The 25,994-nt window shown below is 39.7% G+C and overlaps 1 protein-coding gene across 2 annotated transcripts; it reads left to right on the plus strand.

Moving 5' to 3' along the window:
• Positions 1–286: 286 nt before the first annotated feature.
• Positions 287–16,279, plus strand: LOC126561316 (ras GTPase-activating protein raskol). Of its 2 annotated transcripts, XM_050217389.1 has the most exons (7): positions 287–372; positions 2,585–2,694; positions 3,135–3,285; positions 10,474–10,579; positions 10,659–14,304; positions 15,163–15,629; positions 16,035–16,279. In XM_050217389.1, the coding sequence occupies exons 1-7, from the start codon at positions 291–293 to the stop codon at positions 16,264–16,266; spliced, it is 4,794 nt and encodes a 1,597-aa protein (XP_050073346.1). In that variant the 5' UTR covers positions 287–290; the 3' UTR covers positions 16,267–16,279. The 2 variants fall into 2 exon arrangements, with proteins under 2 accessions (XP_050073346.1, XP_050073345.1); XM_050217388.1 differs by lacking the exons at positions 287–372; positions 2,585–2,694; positions 3,135–3,285 and adding an exon at positions 8,978–10,088.
• Positions 16,280–25,994: the final 9,715 nt, after the last annotated feature.

A 25,994-nucleotide genomic window follows, 5' to 3' on the forward strand; every position in this document is an offset into this window, starting at 1 on the left:
TTATTAACGACAAAACAGTGCCAGACAGGTTGTTTATGTGGCATTATTGTGTATACGAAAGTGATACCAGTACTAAGCTGCTGTAGTACACAAACGCATCGCGTAGAAAAATTGTTTACGTTGTGATTTTCCTGTGCTGTTGTATCATCATATATGGCGCTCCGTGCTGTTGGGTTGCAGTTCCACAATATAGACTTTGCTTCACGCCCAGCTAATTGTGAAAGGTAGCGGATGCGGCTGGAAATTAGTATGTGTGAAGCTGTACGGACTAGCTCAGCAAGATGACGACAATGCCCCGTACCTTGCCTGCAAATAACCGCCTCGTTTCCATCAAATTCCCATCCAGGCTTGAAGGCTGGCTAGACATCTTTGGTAAGCCGAATTTGTCTTAAGTTAACGGTACCTTATGTTTACCTTTAAACTTATGCTTAGTGAACATGGTTAAAATACTGTGGGTAGTGTTTCATACCCTTAGTATTTACTCAAAATAAAAAAAGTATTTGAATTAAATATTTGATCGGTGCGTAGTGCTTAATAAGCGCAAGTTAAGTAACTTTGTACACTACTGTACATACTGTACATTAAAATCGTGTATAATAAGTTTTTTTTTATCTTAATTTTTTGTGCTGTGAGCTTTTTCGATGTCTTCCTGTGAGTCAAATTTAAAGGTATTTTTGCATCCACGCTTTCATTTCCATCGTGCTTAGTACGGGCATCGGATGTATTTGTATTAAAAAATAAGTTATAACTGTTTCTGTGTTTTTACACAACTGAACTAAAAAGACCAGCCAAGAATACACCATCACACAACAAAGCGTGTCATGCTTCATAAGATTTGGATAGTCTTTTTTCTTCTCTCTCCCAGTTCGAGAATAAATAACGGACCATTGGATCTTTTCACAATTGTGCCACTAACCTTTTGTGTTGGAGTGTGAGCGAATGCCAGGCTAATTTTAAACTTTGTTGTTTGGAATTTGTACGAATCCAGCACCATCCAGCGGTTGAGTTTGTGAAATCGTTGACATTACTCATGAACACAATGGCAGAAACTTTATACTATCGCAATCACTTGTTTATGATATTTAACAGTGAAAACGTGTAATTTATGCCGTCTCAACACTTCCTAGCTATAAAAATGATCTTTTTTTTTCAATAAACGACCCAGTTATACGGTAAGCTTATTGGGGCGGAAAAGATGACCCGGCGCTCGCTCTAAGCGGCACTTCCACCTCTCGGATGTGTGTGTTACATTTTGTTTTAGTTTTTTTTAAATACATAAATACACACTGTTCAAAATGTGGTAATAAAATCAGTTTCTCTTCTTCAGAAACCATTGCATTTATCACATGCAATTGTTCGTATAGTATAAGTAAGATTGTAATTTATTTCAAAAACATGTTTAATGTGTATGCCTGTACATTTTTATCTTCAACACCGAACTGTACCACTTCAACAAGGGTTCGATCCACATAATGGAATTGTAGAATTGCTTAAAGGAGTACTCGAAATGGATTGTGGAATATTGCAAGCCCGTTGTGGAATTTTGCGATCATATTTGCAATGGAATTTGACATTCATTGACGGGAAATTTTCAATACGACTGTGAAATTTTGAAATGAGCGCTGGTTAAAAGAAGCTGTGATTAAAACAACTTTTTCTACTAATTTTTGCGCTTAATCCATTCCCATTTGGATAAGGCAGCGTGCTGCAGGGAACAAATTATTGGATGGCATTTTTCATTTTGTTATTTTCACATGGGAGCTCCAAACGTCTTCAGGTTAAATTATTATTTGGCCTCTGTTACGAATTCACGGGCCAGTTATATGAATACTAAAATAATATGCTGTCTTGTAGTTTTTAACAACTAATCATATTAAGATTGATTATGATCGAATCCCATCCAGACCGTTGCTCCGCATGCAAGGCTGACGCATATCGTGATGCCATTCCGTCGCATCTGCCACTGATAATTTAAGGCCTGGGACCTAGAAATAGAATCCGCCTCGGTTTTGGTCCCAAAACAGTACCAACAGGATTACATTGATAGAGCAGATTCAGATGAATTAAATTGCTGATTATTACATTTGAAAGAGTTAGAGGTTGTGCCCAAACTTGTCTTCCCGTTTTTCAGTCGTTGTAGCAAAACGTTGTTATGCTTGAGATACCATTTCAGGACACAGAGTGTGGTGTTGTACCATCCTAGTAGAATTGGTTGTACGTTCATTTGATTGTCTAGCTTTCTAACTTCCCAACGAAAGGACTGAACCATGTGGCACAATAAAAAAAGTTTTATTTTGAACTGAAGTTTTATTTTGAAATGGCTTACTAGACTGCCGATACCACGTAGTTGGATAGTCAGTTCTCACTACGGGGGGACGGTCCGGATGTGATTTGAACTACGGTCCTGCCATTTGAAGACCGGCGCCACTGTTGCCTACACCACCGGGCCCCCACATTTACACTCTTTACACTCATCAATTAACATATTAAAATAATCCAGCATCCTCAGGGTAGTCTGCAGCATTAGAAATATCCATCATTTCTTTTTCAACATCACTAATTGGTGTATTTCAATTATTTCCAGAATCACAACATCCACTAATCAACATTTCAGACGAGCATTGGCATACACAGTACTGTATATTATTGCAAGACGAACAAACACTAACCGCTTATTGCAAAGATGACTTTAACGTAAGTATATGCCACTTAAGCCTTTTTGTGTAAAATTTTTTAAAACTCGGTTTGTGATGTTGTCAGATAGATCGGATAATATCGCTACTTTTTAACAAAGCAAAGTAAAGCAGACCGATTTATGTACAAAAATGTGACATTTTAAATTCCCCACACATGGATTATACTCTTAAAATGTAACATTCCAACTCAACTTTTGATCTTTATTTTGTGCCTAATACATATTATTAAGAAATTTATTGTCTGTTCTTATGTTGTTATGTTGACTCTACTTCTCAGTCTAATATTTTCACCATATTCTATTGCGTTCATCACTGTTATCTATCACTATTTACACTTGTTCCATGCTGTTGGGATAGTTGCAATTGCTTTGTCCGATGCTTTGTTATGATATAATGCGCCTACCTACATTTGATGTAACATGAATTCTCTTCATTCAGCTTACTGCACCTTCACACAATGATTTCTCCCGGAATCGCTTCATGGCGCGATGCATGACTAGCTCATGGAAATCAGCCCAACCAACAGTTATCGAAGAACAAGATGAAGAACCTGATCTCTTCGCTCAAAGAATTTTCCATTGCAATATAGGTAAGCAAATTAGTTGATAAGTTGTTGTAGAATTATAGCAACCCATAACACAATATCAATATCAAACCAACACTGTCCATGTCGTTAGGCCGACGAAATTTCTGATGTTAAGAACAGTTCTTGAATGGTTTCAGATCCTAATCGATTAAGTTTTTCCCTACACATAAAAAAGATAATATAAATTATTTGGCAGCGATTAACACTACGACCGAGCCTTTCATGTTGATTGTCGCAAAATCAAAAACTTCTTTCCATTTTTATTTTTAGACCCTTTGAAATGCATTCTTTGCAAATCGGAATGTCGTACAGCATTCCTAAACAGTAATGGCTTGATTAGGGCAAATTCATGTCTCACTTATTCGGCATTCAAGCATGGCAGATCAAAACCAACAACGGCAGTAAATCCGTAAATCAGTAACCTTCTTTATCAATTGGCTTAAAATTATTGTCCAAGTGAAGAAACAAATTCTGAAGCAGTTGACAGAAATGGTAAATACTCTTTAATACTTTAAGTAACCTTGGCATTATCAATCCACAATAAATCTGTAGTAATATTCCCTATTGACAAAATCGATGTAAATCCGCCAACAAAGGCACTACTAAGGCAAATTTGTATTAAAAAAAATCTTAGTAGTGGTTATTAAGGTCATTTTGTCAATAGGGTTGTTCATTCTTATATTGCTTGGGCAACAGGGATTGTTAGCGATGGAAACGCTGCGCTGTAACGTTTTTTTTTCCTTCTTTTTTGTACTCTCTCATTTTCTTTATATACTTGTATTTATTTACACCTCACAAGAAACAAGCAATTCTTCTCACGAAACGGTAAAGTCGGATTTGTTCATTCATTCAACCTTCATCTGTGTGTTGGTAGGTTTGTTCTCTGGGAAAGAATTATCTCACATACATTACTGCCATTGTCTGACACAGTAAAGAGCAAACCCCCTGCGTGAAATAATTGTAATGTGTAAATCAGTTGTGCGGGTGAAGACGTGATGTGTGTGACACTATTAAGCCGTGAAGATAGTACAGCAAAAATCTATTACCATGTGCATTGACTGTTGGGAGCCAAATTAAAAGATACTGAATTATAATGCAAGCACCAACAGTTGCCAGAAATTGTGTATGTGAAAGGTATGTTTCAAAAAGTTCTACACTCTGTGCGTCGAATTGCGTCAGTAAGGAAAGAAAATGTTTGCGCATGCTTGATCTTTTGAGAGTCTGTATGCTAGTTTAAATCAGGGACTCTAAACTTTACAGATTGATATGAAGGTCTAAAGCGCTAGTCAGTGCTTTACAAATATTTGCGTATGGTTAGTGAAAATTGCGGTTTTAACTAAACAACGTGAAGTTTAGTCCTTGTGGAGGGGGTTTTCGTCATGAATGCTTGCGTCTTTGAACTATTTTAATAGTACAAAAATCGCGGTTTATGATAAGTTCAAGGTGAGAGTGCTGCAACATGGCATTATTTTGCGATAAGATAAAACGGGTTCGTTTTGGTTTCTTCGATATATCTGTTGAATATTGAGTACAGCGTTTGCTTTTTCCTCACCGTCTATGGAACGAAAAAAAATTCTTAAACTATCAGCGCTTTTCTTGAAATGGAGTTGAGTTCATAAAACGTGTAGGTGTACTGTAAGAAGTAAGAAAATACCTGAAAATATTTAACAAATATTTCTGTTTTTGAACGTTTCACGAAAGATGTATAACATTTGTTTGCTAAATTCAGTCAAATAATGTTGTCGGATAAACGAGACTCAACAACACTCACATATTCTGGTGTTGGAAATCGGTGCACCAAAACGCAGGACTGGTTAAGTTTTATTTGGAGTAGTTCAGACTAGCAGCGGTTGTAGTTAGGGCGGTTCGGTAGCAACAACTGCTGATCCTAGTTTAGGCTGCTATATGGCCGGCATGACCCAACAGGTAGATAAGCCAGGAAGAAGAGCAGGAGGATCTACATCCGTCTACAAAACGCTACAGGTGGTTTGTTTCGCCAGGACTGAATACTGATTAGAATTCCAAACATAGAATAGAATATAAAAACAATCCTTGTTTGCTGAAGTTTTACCACGGTTCAATGTTGTTTCGACGACTGACCCCAAGAAGGTTACTATGCTTTGCGGTCAGTCATACTGTGTGGTGGACGATCTTCAAAATCAATCATTAAGACGTGATATGGTGCGGGCAGTTTCAGGGCGAGCGTTTTATACAGCTGATACTGATAGTGGTTTTTTATTTGTGTTTTAAAATCCATTTTGTATCCATATTGGCAAACAATAATCTATAATAATCCATATTCATATAGCTCGCTAAGATTTGTTGTAGGATTCCGAGCGGAGCCTTAAATGATTCCGTAAAACACAGGCTTAGCCATTAACCATTAACATTACTAAGGATCTATGCTGATCTTACTATGTGAAGTAGAACTGTTTTGGCAAACAGGTTGTCATCTTGGTTTTTATTATTAATTTGAGCTGTGCTAATAACACTTTTTTTAAGAATTAAACATAATTTTTATTTATTCCATTCGAATTGACAATTAACTGGAGAACTACACGTGTATTTATAGGTATAGGTTTCCTACTTTCTCGAAGACTTTACTCAATGATTTTTGTTTATCGTCATTTAAAATTTATAATAATTTTTTACGTATGTAGTGTAATGTTTTTCATCTGCGGTTTATCAACCACATGGTTGGAGATTGTCGTTCATAAATATCCTGTTATGACTTGTTGTATATTCAACAATCATAATCTTATGGAAAATATAACGTTAGCAATGCGCTGCAATATGAGGAAGACTATTTGCAAGGTTTTAGTTTTTGAGGAGAAAAAAGATAGGGAGGAATAAGATGTTGAACAGAATAAGAGAGAATATTTTCTTTAATTTTTTTTTTTGTATTTTCGAAAAACAGGGTAATAGGCACGATGTGTGTAGACGCTCTAAGTCTTAATTCTATCTGTGATTAGAAGAACTTTCGTGATGGTGTGAGGTTTAATAGTAGGAAATTTATTTGGAAGACTAAGTATTATTTTTGAAAACTTGTTTTGTACCCTTTGTACCACTTTTAAGATGTTCGGAGACCAAACATTTGAAACGTAAGTAATTGTGGGAAGTATTACCCATTTGAAGAGTATCAACTTGTAGGATGATGAGAAAGTTGAACTACTTTTTATCAATGGGCATAAGCTGTATTAGCTATACATGGGTGTAAGTGATGGAAGATAAGATGTGTAGCAATTGTAGAGAAGAGGTTCAAAAAATATTATACTCCACCACAGTTGCAATAGGGATCTGAGTACTTTGTACGATAAGTTCGTATTATATACAAAGGAAGAAAATCTTGTTACCTCAGTTTATGTAGTAGTCCATGGTGCCACATATTGTCAAATGCTTTCTGTATGTCTTACAGCGCCATAGATGTAGATTTTCCATTATCTTTCACCTTGTATATTATTTTAACTACTCTTTGTATTCTTTGGTGCTAGTAACATAATATCAGACAGTGATAGTGATTTTCTGCGATATATAGATAATGTATGTAGGGAATGCCCGCAGTACACCAATAAACGGCAAACCAAGTTGGTATTTACCTAACACCAGAACACGACAGATAAGATCAGCTACTACTTCTTCTATGCCAGCCTTTAAAAACTCTTGGTTTGTCAACTCTTGTTTCTCTGATTTGTCCATGCATGCCCCCATGCAAGGCCGACTTTTTACTAAAATCCGCACAATTAAATCAACAGCAATATAGCTGATTGGCGTTAAATTGCTATGTTTTTTCTATTGTTTAAACAATGTTATACAAAATTACATCTATTATTCCAACTACTTTAATCATTTGACTGCTTGTCCATAGGATAAAAGTATTAATCCCAATGCAGCTTCTATGAGTTTATCTGTGAAAATCCACTCTTTTAATCGCAACAGAGAAACACTTCAACGATTTGCAAGTTCCACGTGAACCTAGTGAACCATCGGGCAATGAAGTGGGAAAGCAAAGTAAATGAACGCTTGACATATAAATAATATGAAAAGTTTTGTAAAAAAGTGGGTGGAAGTGAAATGAGAATATGGAAGCGGTGATGTTGCCGTACTATGAAAGCATCGGTAGTTACCATATCGTTTTTGGAGAAGGTGCCCGTTATTCATTATAAGCCAAAATAGTACCTGTACGGTGCTACGAGGCTACACCATGCGCATTTATAATCAGCTTTTCTAAAAACAGCAATGCTAACGTCACCAATAACAGAACATATAGTGTGCAAGAAAGCTATGCCATCCAAAATAATTATGTGTGTCGCAAATAACAATACATAAAATAAGATTTTCGATTAAATGTTTCACTGTTTGTAAACAAACCACGCACTAAAATGTCAAACTGGGTTCCGAAATGGCGCATAGAATGTCATACCTCGAAGTGCGCCTGCACAGCCAGCTTAATCTTTCGCAGTTTCGAATATGGTAGTGTGCGTAATATTGAATGCAGGGTTTTTAAGTTGCCCCTCTACGATGCATAGAAAACATATTAATATATTTTCGAGCACGAGTTCATTCGCAAGAAATCAAACTATAATTGCGATGGTACTGGTGAAAAATGGTACTTTCGATGAACGCTACCCAGTAAGGGGACCGATTAATTTTACAAAACTGTGCATTTATTTGATACGATTGTCTGAGCGTCATGCGAGTCTCGTTTTTGGTTTTTAATTTTAGTAAGACGGCTCTACGCTGTATTGTAGCGTGGGTCAATAAAATGTGCTAAAATTGTTGTAAAAACTTATAAACAACCAACTTATAAAAACATTATAAATAGTGTCATTTTGTTAGAATATACAATTTCTGCACAGGAATACCCCTGCAACGCTCTTTGTTACTGCGTACAAGCATTCGTATAGAGAGGAAAAAAGAAAGATGATGAGGAAGCAAATGGTCGAGTGAGGAAATGAGAGAGACCGAGAGCGAACCGCAGGGAGTAAGAAAGAAAACTATGTGCGCATAGCAGTCGAAAGCATAGCAGCAGCTTTCCTATTGCTCAGCAGTTTGTTCGAAGGCAGTGAAACTTCAAGCTGCTGGTGCAGATTACGTTGCTTGCTGTGCGTATTGAATAGATTTGTGTAATGTGATGCTGATTGGTGTGCGACATCCCAGTGACCGTGTGCGCAGAAAGATGAGTAAAAGTTTTGACGGGCAAGCTAATATTACAACAACTAGTGCTGGTGGTTAACATTCCATGAATCGCGATCCAGATCACAGATGTTGCCACAAGTTCATATAGAATCTTGCATTTCTCTCGCACGGTTTTTGTGCGTTAGTTCGTCGAGTGCGCATTATAGCCCAAGAGCATATCAACAAAATTCCATGGCTGAAGTCTGTTGATTCGAGTGTGTGTGCGTGAACGGTTTGGTGCGCTTCGAGCCCCGGAGCACCCCGTTTAACACTATGTTTTGTCGCAGTCTTCAATGACACGAAACATTGGGAAAGAGGAAGGACAAATATGAATTTGGATTGAAGAACTTTCGACGCCGAGCAGAGCATACACCATGATTCATAATTAAAGACCACTTGGATGTCCATTGATCAGTGGTGCACTTGGCGAGTGTGATGATTCATCTGTTGCTTGCATTACAGCAGATACAGTACCTATGTGTTGTGACTTATCGGAAGATAGTGAAATTAGACTGTAATAAAGCCAAGTGTTTTGCTTAGCATAAGTGTTAATAATTATACGAGAAACGCGCGAAGAATTATGGCTTCGGACACATCGTTTTGCTCGTCGGCGGCAGATTCGACGCGTAGAAGATCGACGTTTTATGTGCCATTGACAACAAGCCAATCGTCGTCATCTGGAGGCGCTGAGAGCAAAGACGGCAACATAGGACAAGATTTTACTGCAGAAAAGCGGGCAAAGCGGTCAGCAACCGGAACCTCTGTTACAGATGACGTCAAGCATGTTTCTATGGAGAGCATTTACCATCCGGATCTCAGTGTGTGCAGCTTCGCTTGGAGTTTAGATGATTCGAGTCACGACAATTTGGAACCGGTGGCTGCTGGTAGCAGCGATCACGAGAACAAACTAAAACGGTACGGTGTGGTTCTAAACGCAAGTGTTAACATAGATGACGATGAAACAAAGTGCCATCAACAGCAGACGACGTCGCGTAATCTGCAATCCAACACATCCACCCCGATTCGGTTGGGGCAATCGCGAAGCCGCAGTAATATATTATCCTCCAACCTCCAACCGAGTGATAGTGGGGTCACAATAGAACCCGCCACAAACCGTAGTGGTGTCATCTATGGTGTGATAAAGAGAGAGCAAGTGGCAAACAATCCGGTTCTGACAGCAAAGGATAAATCGAAAACACTGCCACAAAACATGTCCCTGGCCAGCTCTTTGCCAGCAAAGAGTTCATTTTTACTTCACTCCACACCACGCATTTCGGCAAACAGCTCATTTGATGCCAAAAACTCTGGCAGTCTGATAGGATTGTCCCCCGAACCGCCAGCAACAGTACCAGCGATGACTTACATGTTTAGTCCAAAAAAGTCGCTTAGCTTCATACGGCGCACGCATTCCACAAAACTTTCCCGGAGCAATTCATTGTTGAAAAGCCTTACCTCGAGATGTGTTGATCAAAGTACGGCCAATGGAAGCCTGCTAGGAGTACCGGTGAAAGAACTGGATACCGATCGTTTGTGTCGAATATTGGAACAGCCGGCAACGTTAGAGCAAAAGATTAGAGACATATTTATTTTGTACAAGGACGAGAAGGAGGAAGAAAATGCTGTGCATTCAGGTAAAACTGATATATGTTTTAAATATTTATTAGCACATAGTTCTGCAGGGGTGCCAGCGGTGCCGATCTTCATGCGGCTGAACCGGATATCGAATGCTCTCCTAAGCGCAAGCCAGTAACAGCAGACCAAGACCTCCCGAGCCTCTGGACTAGAAGAAAGTGTGCATATTCATTGATCAAATGTGATTAAATGTGGTGTGACACATTCTATTTTTGGAATAAAAATTGCTATAATTTCTAAAGTCTCCCATTTTTTACTCGTTTTGCATTGCCGATTGAACCCATCATGAGGGGCAATATTCAGTTATGCTATTTTTCAAATCTTCTTTTAGCATTCTACAACAATAATGACTAACGATAAAATCATTTGTACTTATTGTTTTAGATACATCGTACGAAAAGGCGTGCCGTCGAGGATCTGCACCGAATACGCCTGTAATGGGCCAAAAGGTGGAATCAACATCGAGGTTTACGAATTTTTTCTCCAAAAGGTGTTTATACACAGTTTTCCACGTATTATAAATAGTGTCGTTTAACCTTCAGTTTCTGTTGTTTGGTTTATTGTTTTAGGTCCTTTCGATCGATTCCATTAAAACGGACAAAATCAGTTATCAAGCTAGACCGTTCAAAACGCGGCCAGGGCGGAATACGAGGATCGAGATCGCATGAAAGTCTGCTGTCGAATCATACAGTGATGTCTACAATTGATTTATCTGGTGGCACCGGAACGATCGAGGTAGTGCCGGTGCATGCATCTGTACTCGGTAGACGTCATTGCTTTCAGGTGCGGGGAATCGCACGCGGTGAGCGCTACTATAGCTGTAGTACACGACAAGAACGTGATCTATGGATATACAGCTTGCGCAAAGCCATCTCGCCCAACAAACACACCACACGACGGCTGGATAATTCGCTGAAAATGTGGATCTACGAGGCAAAAGCACTGCCACCGAAAAAGCGCTACTTTTGTGAAATATACCTCGACAAGACATTGTACGGCCGAACGTCGGTGAAGCTGCGTGCGGATCTTCTGTTTTGGGGTGAATTTTTCGACTTTCCCGACGTGCCAGGAGCAAGCACTATCACCGTCAACGTGTATCGAGAGGCGGATAAGAAAAAGAAGCGTGATAAGCACGTGCTGGTTGGTTCGGTTGCGATACCGATAGAGAAAGTCACTGCCCGAACGTTTACCGAAGATTGGTACCAAATCGTAATGGAGAAACATGACAACATTATAAAAAGCACATCCAAAGAACCCCCGCCAACGCTCAGAATCAAATGTCGTTATCAATCTATTGACATTTTGCCCTTGGAGGCGTATCACGAGTTCCAAAGCTTTTTGAAGGGAAATTATAAAAAAGTGTGCGAAGTGATCGAACCAATTATTGGCGTTAAAGCGAAGGAGGATATAGGACAGGCGTTGGTCCTTCTAATGCATTCCCAGGGAATGGCTGCCGCTTTTCTGTCGGACGTTGTTGCACTGGATTTGTTGCGAGTGGACGATCAGCGGTTGACGTTTCGCGGTAATTCGTTGGCCACGAAGAGCATGGAAGCGTTCCTAAAGCTCATTGGCGAACAATATTTACAGGACACGTTGTCCGTACCGATAGCGGACATCATAGCATCCGATCGAGATTGTGAAGTGGATCCGACGAAGGTGAATGGTTCATTATCGCGCCAACAACAAGCTCTACGAAAGGCGGTAAAAGCGGTATGGATCGCAATTGCTGAAAGCAGCAGAATTTTCCCTGTGCAATTGCGCGACTGTTTCGCCGTGTTTCGGGAGCGACTGCAAGATTTGAACCGTGAGGACATGGCCGACAATTTGATAAGTGCCTCAATTTTTCTACGCTTCTTGTGTCCAGCCATACTGTCGCCAAGTTTGTTTAATATTACCAATGAGTTACCATCGGCACGTGCCACACGGAATTTGACTCTGGTTGCAAAGACACTGCAAACGTTAGCTAACTTTACACGCTTTCAAGGGAAGGAAAATTTTATGGAATTTTTAAACGATTTTCTTGAACAAGAGGCACCAAGGATGAAGCAATTCCTTTACGACATATCCTGCACGGACTATAGCCAAGAGGACAATTTTCTCGATTGGTCGGGTTGCATTGATCAAGGCAAACAGCTGTCCATTTTGCATAGCTTACTTTCTGAAATAGTACTGAAGCTGTCGGCAGAAAAACAACGTGAAATTCACCCACTACCAGCTATACTGGAGTCTATAACAAAAGCTAAGGAAACTAATGGCACAAGCGCATCGGTCGAAAATCTTGACAGTGATGGAAAATCACCGTACACCCATAATCGCGAAAACTTTATGACCAAAACCATTAACAGTTTCCACGATCAGCAGCTAGGTGCCGTGTCGTCAACGTTTTCAGGGCGAGATTTGACCATTTACAAGTACAATGAGCGCACGACGGATGCACAGAATATGCTCACCTCAAAACAAAGTCACTCATCGAATGGTTCATTGCACTATTCAACGGGAGCTTCTAATACTTCATTAGTTACCAATTCAAAGCAGCTGAATGGTGTGCCAGATAAAAGTGGCCTCAGTTCACTAACAACGAGCAAAAGTAATTTTAGCCACGCACAACCGCTCGGTAGTAGTAGCACAAGAATGAACTTAGGTGGTTGCACTAGCTTGCGGACGTATTCTAGCTCGGGAGCAACATCGAGTGGCGTTATGAACAATATAACGACACACAGTTTGAGAAGCGAAAAGGACAAAGCAAGCATAATACATGGTGATGTACGTGCAAGTACATTGCCACGATATAACAACTATACGACAAGTGTGTCCGTGGGCGATAACGGACTTGCCGGTGGTAAGCCGGTAGCAGTAGAACGCGGTATCAGCGACAGTTTGTCGGCCAATGCTGCAAATAACAATCTCATACAGATCGATATTGATCCGAGTAATCCTTTCAATCGAAAAAGTCCCACACCTTTACTAAAGAATCTTTCCTATTGTCATTATATCGCTAACAGTAACTGGAATCAGAAAGGCTCTCAGCAAAGTCTGCTTAGTCCTGCCTCTCACAGTGATCATAGCGATTTGGAAAAAAATGCCCTTCATTTAGGCATTCCGCACACTGAAACAGATCGTGATCCACAATATGCTCAATGTACCTACACAACAGCTCCGCAGAAAGTGTCAAGCATTGCAACGATATCGTCATATGCGCCTCGTCGAACTACGTTAACATCGAACCCTTCAAAAATGCCAATGAGTCTAGAGGATTTGGAAGATCTGTTGAACTATGCGGATGAGCAAAAAGCACCTTCCACCGGCGGACCTGAATGTGTATCAGGTCACAGTGCCAGCATTGTTGGAGGTGGATGTGAGTCTGTTAGCAACGCAAATGCGAAAACACTTCTCGTGTCTAATGGCAGCAGCGTTTCGATTGGCCAAATTTCGAACATATGCAGTTCGGGGTACCAGAGTATCCCGAATCAATCGGCATGCTCGAGCCCCGGAGAGTTGGCTGGTCAGCAGCGAATAGAATATATTACCAACAAAGCACCACCGCCACGGAAATTAACGACCACCATTATTGGCTACAACACAGGAAATGGTATTGATTTATGCTTGAACGAACTTGTAACCACCAAAGCAGAATTGCCGACATCCAGTATTAACTTGCAGCTTTTTAATGATAGTGACCAAGCCACCTCCACTACCACCGCACACCTCACCGATCGTCGCGATACCGAGCATGAAATGCCATATCAACAGACCAACGTTAGTAGAATTTTAAACAACAATTACGTTGATAGCTCGTATGATGTCATACCATCGTACAAAAGTCCCCTTTCTGGCCATGCAATGGTAAGCACCAGCCATAACAGTCCAGCAAAGGTGAACCATGTTCAACGCATTGTTCAGCCAGACACTGTCGAATATTTTGGAACTGGGCGATACAACCAGCAGCAGCAAACGCATCATAAAAGAGGCATTATGCACGGTATACGTAGTTGTGGTGATAGTATACAGAGCGAGTCCAGCAGCGACGAACGACTCAGTAACACTACATCAGAAAACTACAACGATCTTGACTCACTGACGACGGCGAATGTGTCTTCGATAGAGCGCAATCCCATTTCTATAACTCAAGGGAACGATTATGAGCCAATAGCCACTGGTTTATATGGGCGCCGTTTAGGAAGCAATCGTATGCCGAGAACAAATCCTATGATGCAGGTAAGCTGAGTCAGCAAACATTCTTTTAATACAATTTGTCTCAAACTCGTGTGAAAAGTTGATATATCATCGTAGGTCTTATAAGTGTACCAGGTTTATAGAAATTAAGTTTTTTTTTTAAATTACAGTTGCATTGCGGTATTTTGTTTTCTGGTCATGCAATGTTTATTCTATCCCTTCTAATAGTTCTAATGGTTGCTTTTTCATCTTTGCGTAACAACTTCACAATTAGATTGGGAATTATCTTTCAATATTTGAAGGTATCTTGCTTTATCGAATGCGTATTTGACCAACGATTTTACATATCATATTCCCTTATAGAGGAAAGATTTCTTCTTTCCAAAAAATTTCTTCTTTCTTACTCATACAGGAAACATCGATGCGTACGTGTGTCTTAATTCAAGATATCCATTTTTTATTACATGTGGTACAATGCTTTTATTATATTCGCCAACAAAAGAAGTTGGCAGTACAATCGCGTGATGAAAGCAGACGTCCGCATCAAGTCGCCAAGACTGCATTCAGTGGCTGTCTTCCTACTGATGATGTGACAAATGGCATTGTATCTTACAGCTTTAATGCCCTATAAAGTGCTAATGGCATTCTAGAAAAATGACTGTTACATAGCATGAAACACGAGAAACATTATATTTTCTACTGATTTTTTACTCTACCTCACTCTAGAGCATATCAGTTTAGTCAGTTTGTTTTTCGAAAGCGATTCATTACAAGTTGGAGAAAGATATGTGTATTAGAAGAAATATGATTTTCCATTCGTACCTGCAGTGTAATTAAATTTGGTATCTTAAAGTTGCAAGTTAAAAATAACCTTTTGTTTCTGTACTATTTTCCTTTCAGTACAAAAAGGATGACAGTCCATCGGAGGTCCTTGGTCATGCGATAGGTGGCAGTAACGCTGTTAGTTTTCAGAATGGACAGCGAGATCACAACTTCCAAATGCGTCACCATCGGCGACTTTCGGTTGAATGTGCCCGGACACTGTCCGACAGCTCTACGGACGAAACCGAAAGTGGTAATACACGGCCACCATACAGCTCGAACCATCACATGCAGCCACAACATCACGTTTCCGGCTGCAACACCGCACAACATCACAACTTAAGAGAAAACGACACCAAAAGGCGACGAAATACCAGCAAATCGGTAGAACAGTGCGAGCGAGAAATTCAACGACTTCAAGCGTCGTTGGACTCTATGCGTCAAAAGTTAGAAATGTCTGAACCGACGGATGAAACCACGGACGAAACCAAGCTGGAGACCGTTGCACAGCACAGCGACAGTAAGATTCGTAGTATCATCGGGAGGTATGTATTATAACTAAAGATTCGAATGATCTTGACCGTAATTTCGATTGATGTTGGCTAATTTCTACTAAATAAAAAGAATTTCGAAATAGCATAAAATTTCCCCACACCCACTACGCAATAGATAATACTACTCCAAACGATACGAATAATAAATCGACAATCATTTATGACTTGCTTTCATAGCTTCAGTGAGTACTCACGGTAAAGCTGTAACGTTTTAATAAGACAATAAATGATCCACCTTGATTCTTTCACAACTTATTTAACATACTTAAACTATTTGATGCTACTAGACAACTTGTAGAAACGTATCAGCTCAAGAAAAATGACAATGACAACGTATCCAAGCTAAAAAAAGCGTGTCGTGTTACTTATTTATCATGCATTGAATTCCCATTGCAGGTTGCTTACTATGGAAGAGGAACTGCGACAGGAACAGTACAAAATGTCCCTGGTATTGTCTCACAAGCAGCGGGTAATCGAAGCACAAGGACAACAAATCGCAGCCTTAGATGCTGCCAACAATCGCTTGCTATCTGCACTATCGACCCTGCAGAACCGATATGAAAGTCAATCAAATCAAAGTGATGATACATCATCGTCGCATCCTAACGCGGGTGCTTCCTCTTGTTAAATGTCCTTGGACACATCATATAGCGCTCATGGGCTGCAGCAGAGTATTGATGTTTTGTATTATCTTCAATTTTATAAATGAGATGCTCTCTAAATTTTTAAGGCGTGTTGTCTTTAATTTAATTTAATTAACATTTAATTTCTATTACGTAAGAAACCCACTTTATAGGTTCATCTATAGGTTATTTTTCTTGTCTTTATTTCCTGGTGGCAGCTGTCAAGCTGCTCAGAATTTGCAAACGTTTGCGGACGTCACCGATTGTAATAAACTTTAAGGAGTTTTTGAACCAAAGTATAAAAATAGATATTGCATCAGGGTTCTGTTTCTATCCTTATTGTGTAAGTTTTGTATTGGAGAAGGTATAAATTTAGAAAATAGCTTCATTCGATGGTATTTACTTTGGCAAGTTTCGTAAAGGCTTCGAGAATCTGTAATTGTCATCGTTTTGCATCCGAAACTCTGCACAAAGTTGAAGGAATATTACCGTGTTTTGGTACATAATATCGTCGTCCTATTTAAGTAGGTTTCGATTAGAGCCGTACAAATGCGACACAATTTTACATGAATAAGATATCTGTGTACGTTGAAGTTTTCCCATCCAGGAATTTGTCCGAAATTGTGTCATTATCCATCATGTTACTCTGTGGAAGTTGTGTTGTCTATCATCTAACACACTGCCCCAGATCCAGGTAGATTTGCAACACACCAAAATGTTAGTAGAAGTGTTAGTGGCAGCTGGGATGTTCACTAACTGATTTTTTACAAAGAAGTCTATTACGGAACAAATCCAGGACAGTATTACTGATGATTTGGACAAGCAGTGCAGTCGGCAGCCGCCTAGGGTAACGAAGGCTGCCTCGTAGAACGGCTCGCATGTGAGCGACCTACTGTTAGCAGCATGGCATAAGGAGCCTCGTAGTGCTTGAGAAATCATTGAAGAAAGGACATGATGCGAGACTTATCTCGGCATAAGTGTGCCTGACGGAAGGGTTCGCATCAGGCTAGCCAGTGGAGCTGAAGACAGTCGATGAACGTGCAGGATATGCTAGAAATGCCTGAGGAACGCTACCCGTGTCTGGTAAAGGCTTTCCTCCAAAACTCCAACTAAATGCATCCCGCCATTCCCGAAGGCCCGCTACACCGCTATAACGGGCCACACCTCGCACCATAAAGAGACTGCTATATCCATCTTTACCTTGGCCCTTCTTAGGTTAATCTTTTCGTTGCAAATGTCAACTGTAATCGCCTGATTGGATCCTTCCAACGCATCGTAAGCTGGTAAAACGTTTCCATTATTTTATCGCATTTAGCGTTCATCGACATTCTTTGGCTTTGTGTGGTCGCGGTTAGAGAAACGCTTGTGTTCGATCCGCCGCTCGTGATTATCTACAATTTTCGTTATCCTCACCACGAACCGGTGAAAGAGTTTCTCGGAGTATACACTGTCTCTAATCCATGATGGTGACAGGTCCAAACCACCAACCTGACGAGTCTTATTCACTTCACAAATAGTGTGGTCACCGCACAGATCTTTGAGCTTGTCATTATAGTCGCTCCATTATTGTCCTTCTACACATACGGAACCGAAAAATGCTTCAGACATCGGATGGCATAATCTGGGTGTGCGTCATTGAGTTCCAATGGGAGGAGTTGATTTGCAAATCGCATAGCCTTTTGTTGAATTATTTTTATCCATACGTTAACTCCAGATTTGGGTTGAGATAATAGAATTTGCTAGCGGACTAGTTTGGTCTCCACAGCAACGAGAAGGAAGTGTTCCTCTAAGCCTAGTACCGAACGGGTCGATAACAAGGACCTTCCTGGTGGAGCATTAGTTCGAAAACTTCATCACTCGTCCCAGCGCAAAGCGTTCGTAGATATTATATCCGCGTTTGATCGCGTTCCTCATGAGTTACTTCTTGAGAAATTGTCACAATTAGGGATCAACAGCATAATTGTTTCCTTGTTGCAGTCATTTCTAAGTGAGCGTACATATCGTGTTAAACTAAATGTTAATTTCTCTACTTCCTTCGGTTCTGGGGCCGGTGTTCCCCAGGGTAGTGTCTTAAGTCCTCTATTGTTCGTCCTATTCCTTAATGACATTACTTCTGTCTTGCCACAAGATAGCTTTCTTTGCTATGCCGATGATGTGAAAATCTTTTTCCCAATCTCATCGGGTGCGGATTGCGTTTTCCTTCAAACTGTTCTTAACCGTTTTTCCTCTTGGTGTGCTCATAACTCTCTCACCCTTTGTCCTGAGAAGTGTCAAATCATTTCGTTTACTCGTTCCCGCACTCCTTTCCTCTATCCTTATGTGCTTGATCAGGTCCTAGTCAACCGGGTTTCGCTGGTCAAGGACTTAGGCGTATGGCTCGATAGTGGCCTTACCCTAACGTCCCACATCGACTCTATGGTTGCTAGAGCCTGGAAAACACTGGGTATCCTGAAGCGTATTGCTCGTGACTTCTCTAATCTTCTGTGTTTGAAAACGCTGTACTGTTCGCTGGTCAGGTCATTGCTGGAGTATTGCTCAGTAATCTGGTCACCAACGGCTCGGATCCATATGGATCGAATCGAGCGGGTGCAGAGGTCTTTTACCAGGTTTGCGGTTCGCAAATTCCTTGGAAGATCCACCTCCACCCTGCCCGGTTACGAGTCAAGGTGTCAGTTGCTGAGTCTTGACTCTCTCGAAGACCGTCGATCACGTTCCCAAACACTTTTTGTCGCTTCCCTCTTGTTGAACTGTATAGATGCTCCTTCTCTGCTTGGTTCCATCCCGTTCTATGTCCCTAACCGTTCCCTTCGCATTCGTCCCCCTTTGATTATCCCTAGGCGCCGTACGTCTGCCGGTCGCAACGATCCTTTTTTGAGGGCACTGCGTTCGTTTAACTCCTCGTCTCTTGTGTTCGATTTCCATCTCTCCCTTCCATCCTTACGCTCCAGTATGCGGTCTACCCTTTAGCACTCAACTCCCTCCCCATTTCTCTAAGTTTAGAGTCAAATAATTTTAAGTAGAGTGTAAGAGTGTAGTGTAGCCTATAGGCAGACAACACGTTAATAAATAATAATAATAATAATAATAATAATAATAATAATAATAATAATAATATTGGGTGTTCTTTCACAAAATCTCTCACATAGCAATTGCACAAATTGTATAGTTCTTATTTTATTACTCGCATTCTTCTTTACACAAAATTAGCGCAGGCATTTTGTATTATACCCACTACGTTTTTTTCCTTCCTCTTCTCTCTATTCGTTTTTATCATCAGTCGCGTGTTGTTTTGTTTCCATTTTTAATTAGTTTTTAACTCTATGTACGGTGCAATGACGCTTACAGTTTATTTTTTGTTTTCTTTTCTGTTTTCCTCTCTCTTAAATGATAATTTTCGTATCTTGCTTTTGCAAACCAATTTTGCCTACGAGTATGTGTTTGTGTGTATGCGTGTGTGAGTATGCTTTCTTCTCATTTTCTTTTCTTCCTTTTGTCCAACTCTTTATCTGAGAAGGTGTGCCGCCATAGTCATACGAAGTGGAATAAGTCAATCTTTTCTCGTTTAGAATGATTAGCTTCTGTTTCTGTTTAAAACAAAACAAAACAAACAAACATATTTTCCCTACACTTTTTTTGCACCTTTATCTTCCGAGCACGACCCATCTCCTCAATAATGATGCACAAATGCGTGTGCGTGTGGGCATGTTTCTGTCCTATTAAGTTACTATCCTTTTACATGTATGAGTACATGTATAAGGTTGGTTTCAACATTTCCTCAACTTAGTTTGTAGTATCAGTTTATGGTTTTATTTCACTATATTTTTTAGATGTAAAAAATACACACATACACACACACACACACACACACACACACACACACACAACAAGCTTATGAAATGGCAGTGTTCTGTATCCTTGGGTGCCCGATGTTCCCTTTGTGGGTTTGCAACGGTTAAGATTGGGACAAAAATGGCAGGCCGTTGCTTGCTGGCAGTTACATGTTTCAAGGTGCATTTATTTGCGCTTCGTTAAATCGTTCACAATGAGCGACAGTAATGTGCACATTATAATTATATAAGCCATATCTGGTTACAGTTATCTGGCGTTACTTACAAAACAGAGAAGAAAATTTAAAAAGAACGAACAACAAAATGATCCCTTTTTCCAGTGTCCAATTCAAACGATGAACTAACAAAAAAAAGCTCAACAAATTAGCTAACTGTAGTCGGTTGTAGCGATTTGATTTATGCACGATTCGTCGCAGTTTGTATTGCCCTATTTGCGTTAATGCTGTATACGATTGCTTACGTTTCTTAACATGCACACACAATGCACCCAACAATTGGTAGGTAGCTGTGTTGCGCTGGTGCATTCTACGTACGATTATTATTAGTAAATGGCAGCTTTGGTTGTGTGCTTATGTGCTGTGTGTATTGTATGTGTCTTGTGGTTACAATGTAAAGGATCTCTGCGCGATTTTTTTGTGCTTTACACAGCACAGCAGATTAACGAAAAGCAACTTTAAGAAAATAGCTAATAACAACGTGCATCTAGGGTGGGGATGAAACCGAATCATATCTTTTACACCCGCCTACTACTAGTGCCTCTTTGGTGGACACAAGCAATCCGCTAGGACGCTCGGGAAACTCGTATTCGCATTCGCAACATCAACAGTCATCATTCGTGTTTCAATATCAAGTACTTGTGTCACATGATGGAGTTTATTGTGATAAAAATTTAAGAAAAAGAGGTTTACTTAAAAAGGATCAAATTAACGTACGTAAAACAGAGGAAAAAGTTTTAAAAAAATATAACAATCACTACCGCAAATGAAATGGTATTACTGTGTGTGTGTGTGTGTGTGTGTGTGTGTGTGTGTGTGTGTGTGTGTGTGTGTGTGTGTGTGAGATGGCTACTTAGTTTTTGATTGTTTGTTGGTTTGTTTTTGAATTGCGGTGTGTTAGCGAGCGCACTAGCTAGCTGTTCTCCCTTCGTTTGGTAACTTTGAACCACCTTTTTTATGTTTATGTTTATGTTTTATGCTTACAGCTTCTTTCACGGTTGCTCGTCTTAATGATATCTATTATAGATCTATTCTAAGAGTTTTAACAATACAACACACAACACCATATGTTGCCATGCATTTCCCAAAGAGGGCAGAGTGGTGGTGATGATGCGATGATGACTTCTTGCCACCACAAGACACCGGCAGTAGTAGGGATTATACAATGTACGGTGCCAATGCTTGATTCAGCCTTTTTTTCTTCCGATCCCTCTACATATGAATACAATATTAACACAGCAAACATAGCATTTCCAGCGCGCTATCAGACCAAATTGTGTGTGTGAGTGTGTGTGTGTGTGTGTGCTTTCTTCTTCTTTTCTTTTGGGAGGGAAATGTGTGGCACATACACATTTCGTACAACAGCCAAACACGCATACACCAGCAAACAAAACCAGTGCAAAAATGGACAACGAAACCGAACGGAATGAAACATGGTGGGAACATTTCAACCATGTACGCAGTCTTCTTCCACTGTAAACTAAACTAAATCTAATAAAATGCACTCTTATTGATGTAAATGATTGCTGTTGTTGTTGCTAAACTGTTTGTTTGGATCCGCCCCTTGGTAATCACCCTCTTTTCTCGCACGATCAATGTTAGTATGTTCAACGACCAATCGTGGTAATGATGCGAACGGGAATAGAAAAAATTAGTCTAAGAATCGAGAATCAGGGATCGTGATTTGTACCAAAAAAAAAAAAAGAAAAAGAAGCCAATTCCCTGTCGAACCTGCGTGCCCCATTAAAAGACAATTGCTTGGAATGGAAAACTAAGTTCAAAAATCATCAAATCTAACTCATTCCTCCCCTCAGACACGTGTGTACTACTGTTGTTGTGCTGTTGTTTCTCCTTCACAACACATAAAATTGTTGTCTTTCATAAATTGTTTTGTTTTAGCAAAGTGTAGTTTAGGCAATCCGAACAAATGGGATTTGGTTGACGCAAATATAGCGTACAGCTAATACAGTCAACAATGCAGCATAATGGTGTCACTGGTAACAATAATTCATGGTTTCTCTTCCTAAGTGTGCAATGAATGCGAATTGGGCTGGATGTAGTAAAGGGGGTTTTAAGGATTTTGTAAGCTGATAAAAACGCAAATTACTTTCGAAAAATGTCCAGCAAGTGTCCCATTCCTATCATTAATCTTTGCACACATCGTGTCCAGCTGTGTTTAGTGTAGCCGAGTATGTTCTGAATTACTGTTTGCATTCCTCCTTCTCTGTTTCGTAAATCTAACAAGTGCCTAAACGATCTCTGTTCTGCTGTTACGCATACCCTCGACTGGCATGATTTAAACACACACAAAAAAAAAAAAACAAAAAACAACATAAACACACGCAACGCGCACGCACCACATTTTGAACCGTAAAAAGTAAGTAAAGTAACCTACCTACCTACCTAAACCGTCAAACAATTTTCCTCTATCATCTAATTATTTGGTTTTTGCTTTTTGTGTTTGCTCTTATGTGCGATATTTGACTGCTTATGGGTATGGTTGCTTATGTGTGGGTATTTTTGTGTTGTGTTTTGTATCTTCCTCTTGTGTGGAATTGGAAACTTTTTCGCTTGAGATACTCCTCCCCTGACACATGCATACGCAATCACTAGACGTGTAACTAAATTTTGTTAGAACGAGATGCCTTGGATACATAATTATGCTATCATTTTTGTTGCTATTGTTGCTTACATTAATGCCTTACATGTGTTGTTTTATTTTTTTTCATCATTCCTAATAAATTAAACAAAACTTATACAGCAGCAGCCTATGCACAATATATTCCGAGGAGGGAAAGGCAACACAAGGACACGCTTTGCTTTCCAGACCGTGGTTGAATAATGCTTATGTTGCAGTTAGTGTGTGTGTGTGTCTGTGTGTTTGTGATCCGTGTGACCGCCAGTGAGCGGTGTTTATCGTCGAATTTCTATTACTAGTAGCATAAATCATACCAGCGAAAACACACTCGCACTGCACACACTGTGCAGCCATAATAAGTAAGTTGAAAGTGTGAAAGAAACAGTCGAGTAGCTAGTAATAGCTTATTGTAAGTAGGATACCGTAACAAATCGTAACTTTCCTAGGAGCGACTATACTACCTGTTATCGTCAAAAATACGATAGCCTTCCATGGTGGGTGTAATGCATCAAAAAATGGTTAAGATAGTTGGTTAGATTTAGATGAGGAACGTTCGCAAGGGTTGTTGTAAGTTGTAAATTGATAGAGTAACGGAGCGTTTTCTTATTATTGCTAAACAGATGCATTCAATAACGTTCTATTATAGTGATTCTAACTAAATAACACTTAAAACAGAAACGGCCGTTTCCTTTCCTATACTTGCTTAGAACCTTTTTTTTTCAGTGACCGCGAGACCCTGCTTGCTTATACAGCTCTCCCCTCTCTCCAAATAGCTGCAGTCTTATCCGTTTTGACAAAATACCAATGAAATAAACAGAAAAACAACTCGAAACCATTTAAACCAGGAAATCAATGTCACCTAACTATTGACGAAACGGCGCATAATTTTGCGTCCATTTCACGCTGGCTCACTTGAAAAGCCACCATTATCGAAAGCTTAGTGGCCAGTCTAGTTGCCAGAATGCATGTATATGGATTATGTGCAATCGGAATATGTGTTTGTAATGTACTGGAAAAATGTATGCCGTTTTCTTACGTTATCATACATTCCATTAATCTAGCTAAAGCTGATGCTAATTCAACGGAAGAAGGTAAAATATTATTTTCATAGCCGCTAAAAAGGGTGTTTGTTGGGATCCGTTATGTGGCAGTCAAAACTCAAACAAACAATACACACAAGAGTACACCAAGTTGTTGCCGTACAATATGCTTATTCTACAGTGTGTCAGTAACAACAAGTATAACAATAAACGAGCGAGCCATGTGTCTAGGCAGCAGGGCCAGGTGCTGCTGAAAACAAAGTGTGTTATAAGTGCAGTTATAAAAAGCCACGATCATCATCTGAAGACAAATGCTTTGGTAAGTTTCTGTTGTTTCTTTTCTTTTTGTTTGCTGTGAGCAGGTCTCTGCGCTCATCGAAAGGGCATGGAAAGTGTGGATGAAAAATCATTTAATGAGGGATACAGGGATCTGTTCGTGTTTTAGATTTGAATGCTATTAGCACAAATGGTATGACATCAATATTGTTTGGCATGGCAGTGTTTGTGCTGAGTAGAAGCGCTTAGCGTAAATGTGAGGGAGGATTTAGAACTATTTTTACATTGGCAGTGTGTAGTAAATGGGTTTGGATTTGTAATGAAAGAGAATCTAAAACTGAACTAAAACGGTTACATTGTAACACAATTTCCGGTTGCTCTGCTTCCTTGTACTAATGTCTGTATATCTCTCTCTCTCTCTCTATATATATATATATATATATATATATGTATATAGGCACGGGAAAAAGAAACTCTATGGTTTTTCGGGCTTCCATTTTCGTAATCAACAAACAAAACAAAAAAAAAAAGAAAACAGAATAGAAAGGTCCTCCAGTCTAGCTTTCGCGAAAAATTCACCACAAACCGGCACTCTGCGTACGCATACATAATAATATGGACATTCCGATACGTTCCATGTTCTCCTACACACTATTTGTTTCGCATTCAAGATTTTGTCTACTACAAACTGCTAGCACGCACCGATTATCGCATGCGAATTGATCTCTTTTTGCTTTTATGTATGATACGCAGCACTTTCACGCCCTTTTTGCCTATTTACCTTGTTTGTAAATGTCTGTTTGTTTGTTATTTTTACTTTATTTTTTTCGATGTCTTTCGCATCTACTGTTTATTTCTCTCCTGGCTCGCTACCAGCTTTTTTTATGCGCATTAATTTACTATATCAATATAAGAAGGCATTCATTTCAGACTTCCTAGTGTTGGAAAATTAATTTCCTCGAATGTTTTCATGAGCTCCATTATCATGCAGAGTTTGAAATTTCCCAATGTTTTTTTTTTTTCGTTTGTTGCTGTTGTAATATAATATTGTATTATGTTGACGTTAAGATGATAACGCTGACCGCCATGACCACAAGATGCCTGAAATCATGTGTTGCTTTTGTGTGTTTCTGTTCATTTACTCTACTGTATGATGATGAATGAATATGATTTTTCATGTGTGTTTCATGCTATTGTTATTATCGCTAGCCAATATAAATTGTACACAAAAAAAAAAAACACATCTTTACAGCATTGCTCGCTCCGTCCATCGTCAGGCAATTAGTGGATGACAATAGAAAGCAAATTCGTAAAACACACAATAAGTCCGTGCCTTGTGTCCTCAGTACTACCTCCGCGTGTTTCCTTTCCTCCTTTTCGTACGCACAATTTTAGCTTCCTTTGTACCCGGTACACCTCACATACCCTACAAAAGCTACAGGTTTCTCTACGCGCCGGCTTGCTTACGGTTCATATGTGTATGCAACAGTTACAGGAGTCTTAATCGTAATATTTTGGTTGTATTAACCATTCTTATTAGCAGCACCGTCTTGTCTTGCGCATCAATACGAATCAAAACGAATAAGACATTTTTGCGCGTATCTATCACATAAAACTCAACTCAATCGATCAATACGAAAACAAACAAACAAAAAAAAACTTACCAATTAGCCTTAAACTGTCTCCCCCACGGACAATACAAACTTTTTGTTCGAA

This window comes from Anopheles maculipalpis, chromosome 3RL (genome assembly GCF_943734695.1).
Source record: "Anopheles maculipalpis chromosome 3RL, idAnoMacuDA_375_x, whole genome shotgun sequence".
Classification (NCBI taxonomy): domain Eukaryota; kingdom Metazoa; phylum Arthropoda; class Insecta; order Diptera; family Culicidae; genus Anopheles; species Anopheles maculipalpis.

Excerpts from the sequence above, each read along its gene's own strand:
- LOC126561316 (XM_050217388.1), top strand. The coding sequence starts at position 9,038 with ATGGCTTCGGACACATCGTTTTGCTCGTCGGCGGCAGATTCGACGCGT. Across the intron at positions 14,305-15,162 it reads GAACAAATCCTATGATGCAG|TACAAAAAGGATGACAGTCC; the intron begins GTAAGCTGAGTC and ends TTTTCCTTTCAG. Across the intron at positions 15,630-16,034 it reads ATTCGTAGTATCATCGGGAG|GTTGCTTACTATGGAAGAGG; the intron begins GTATGTATTATA and ends TTCCCATTGCAG.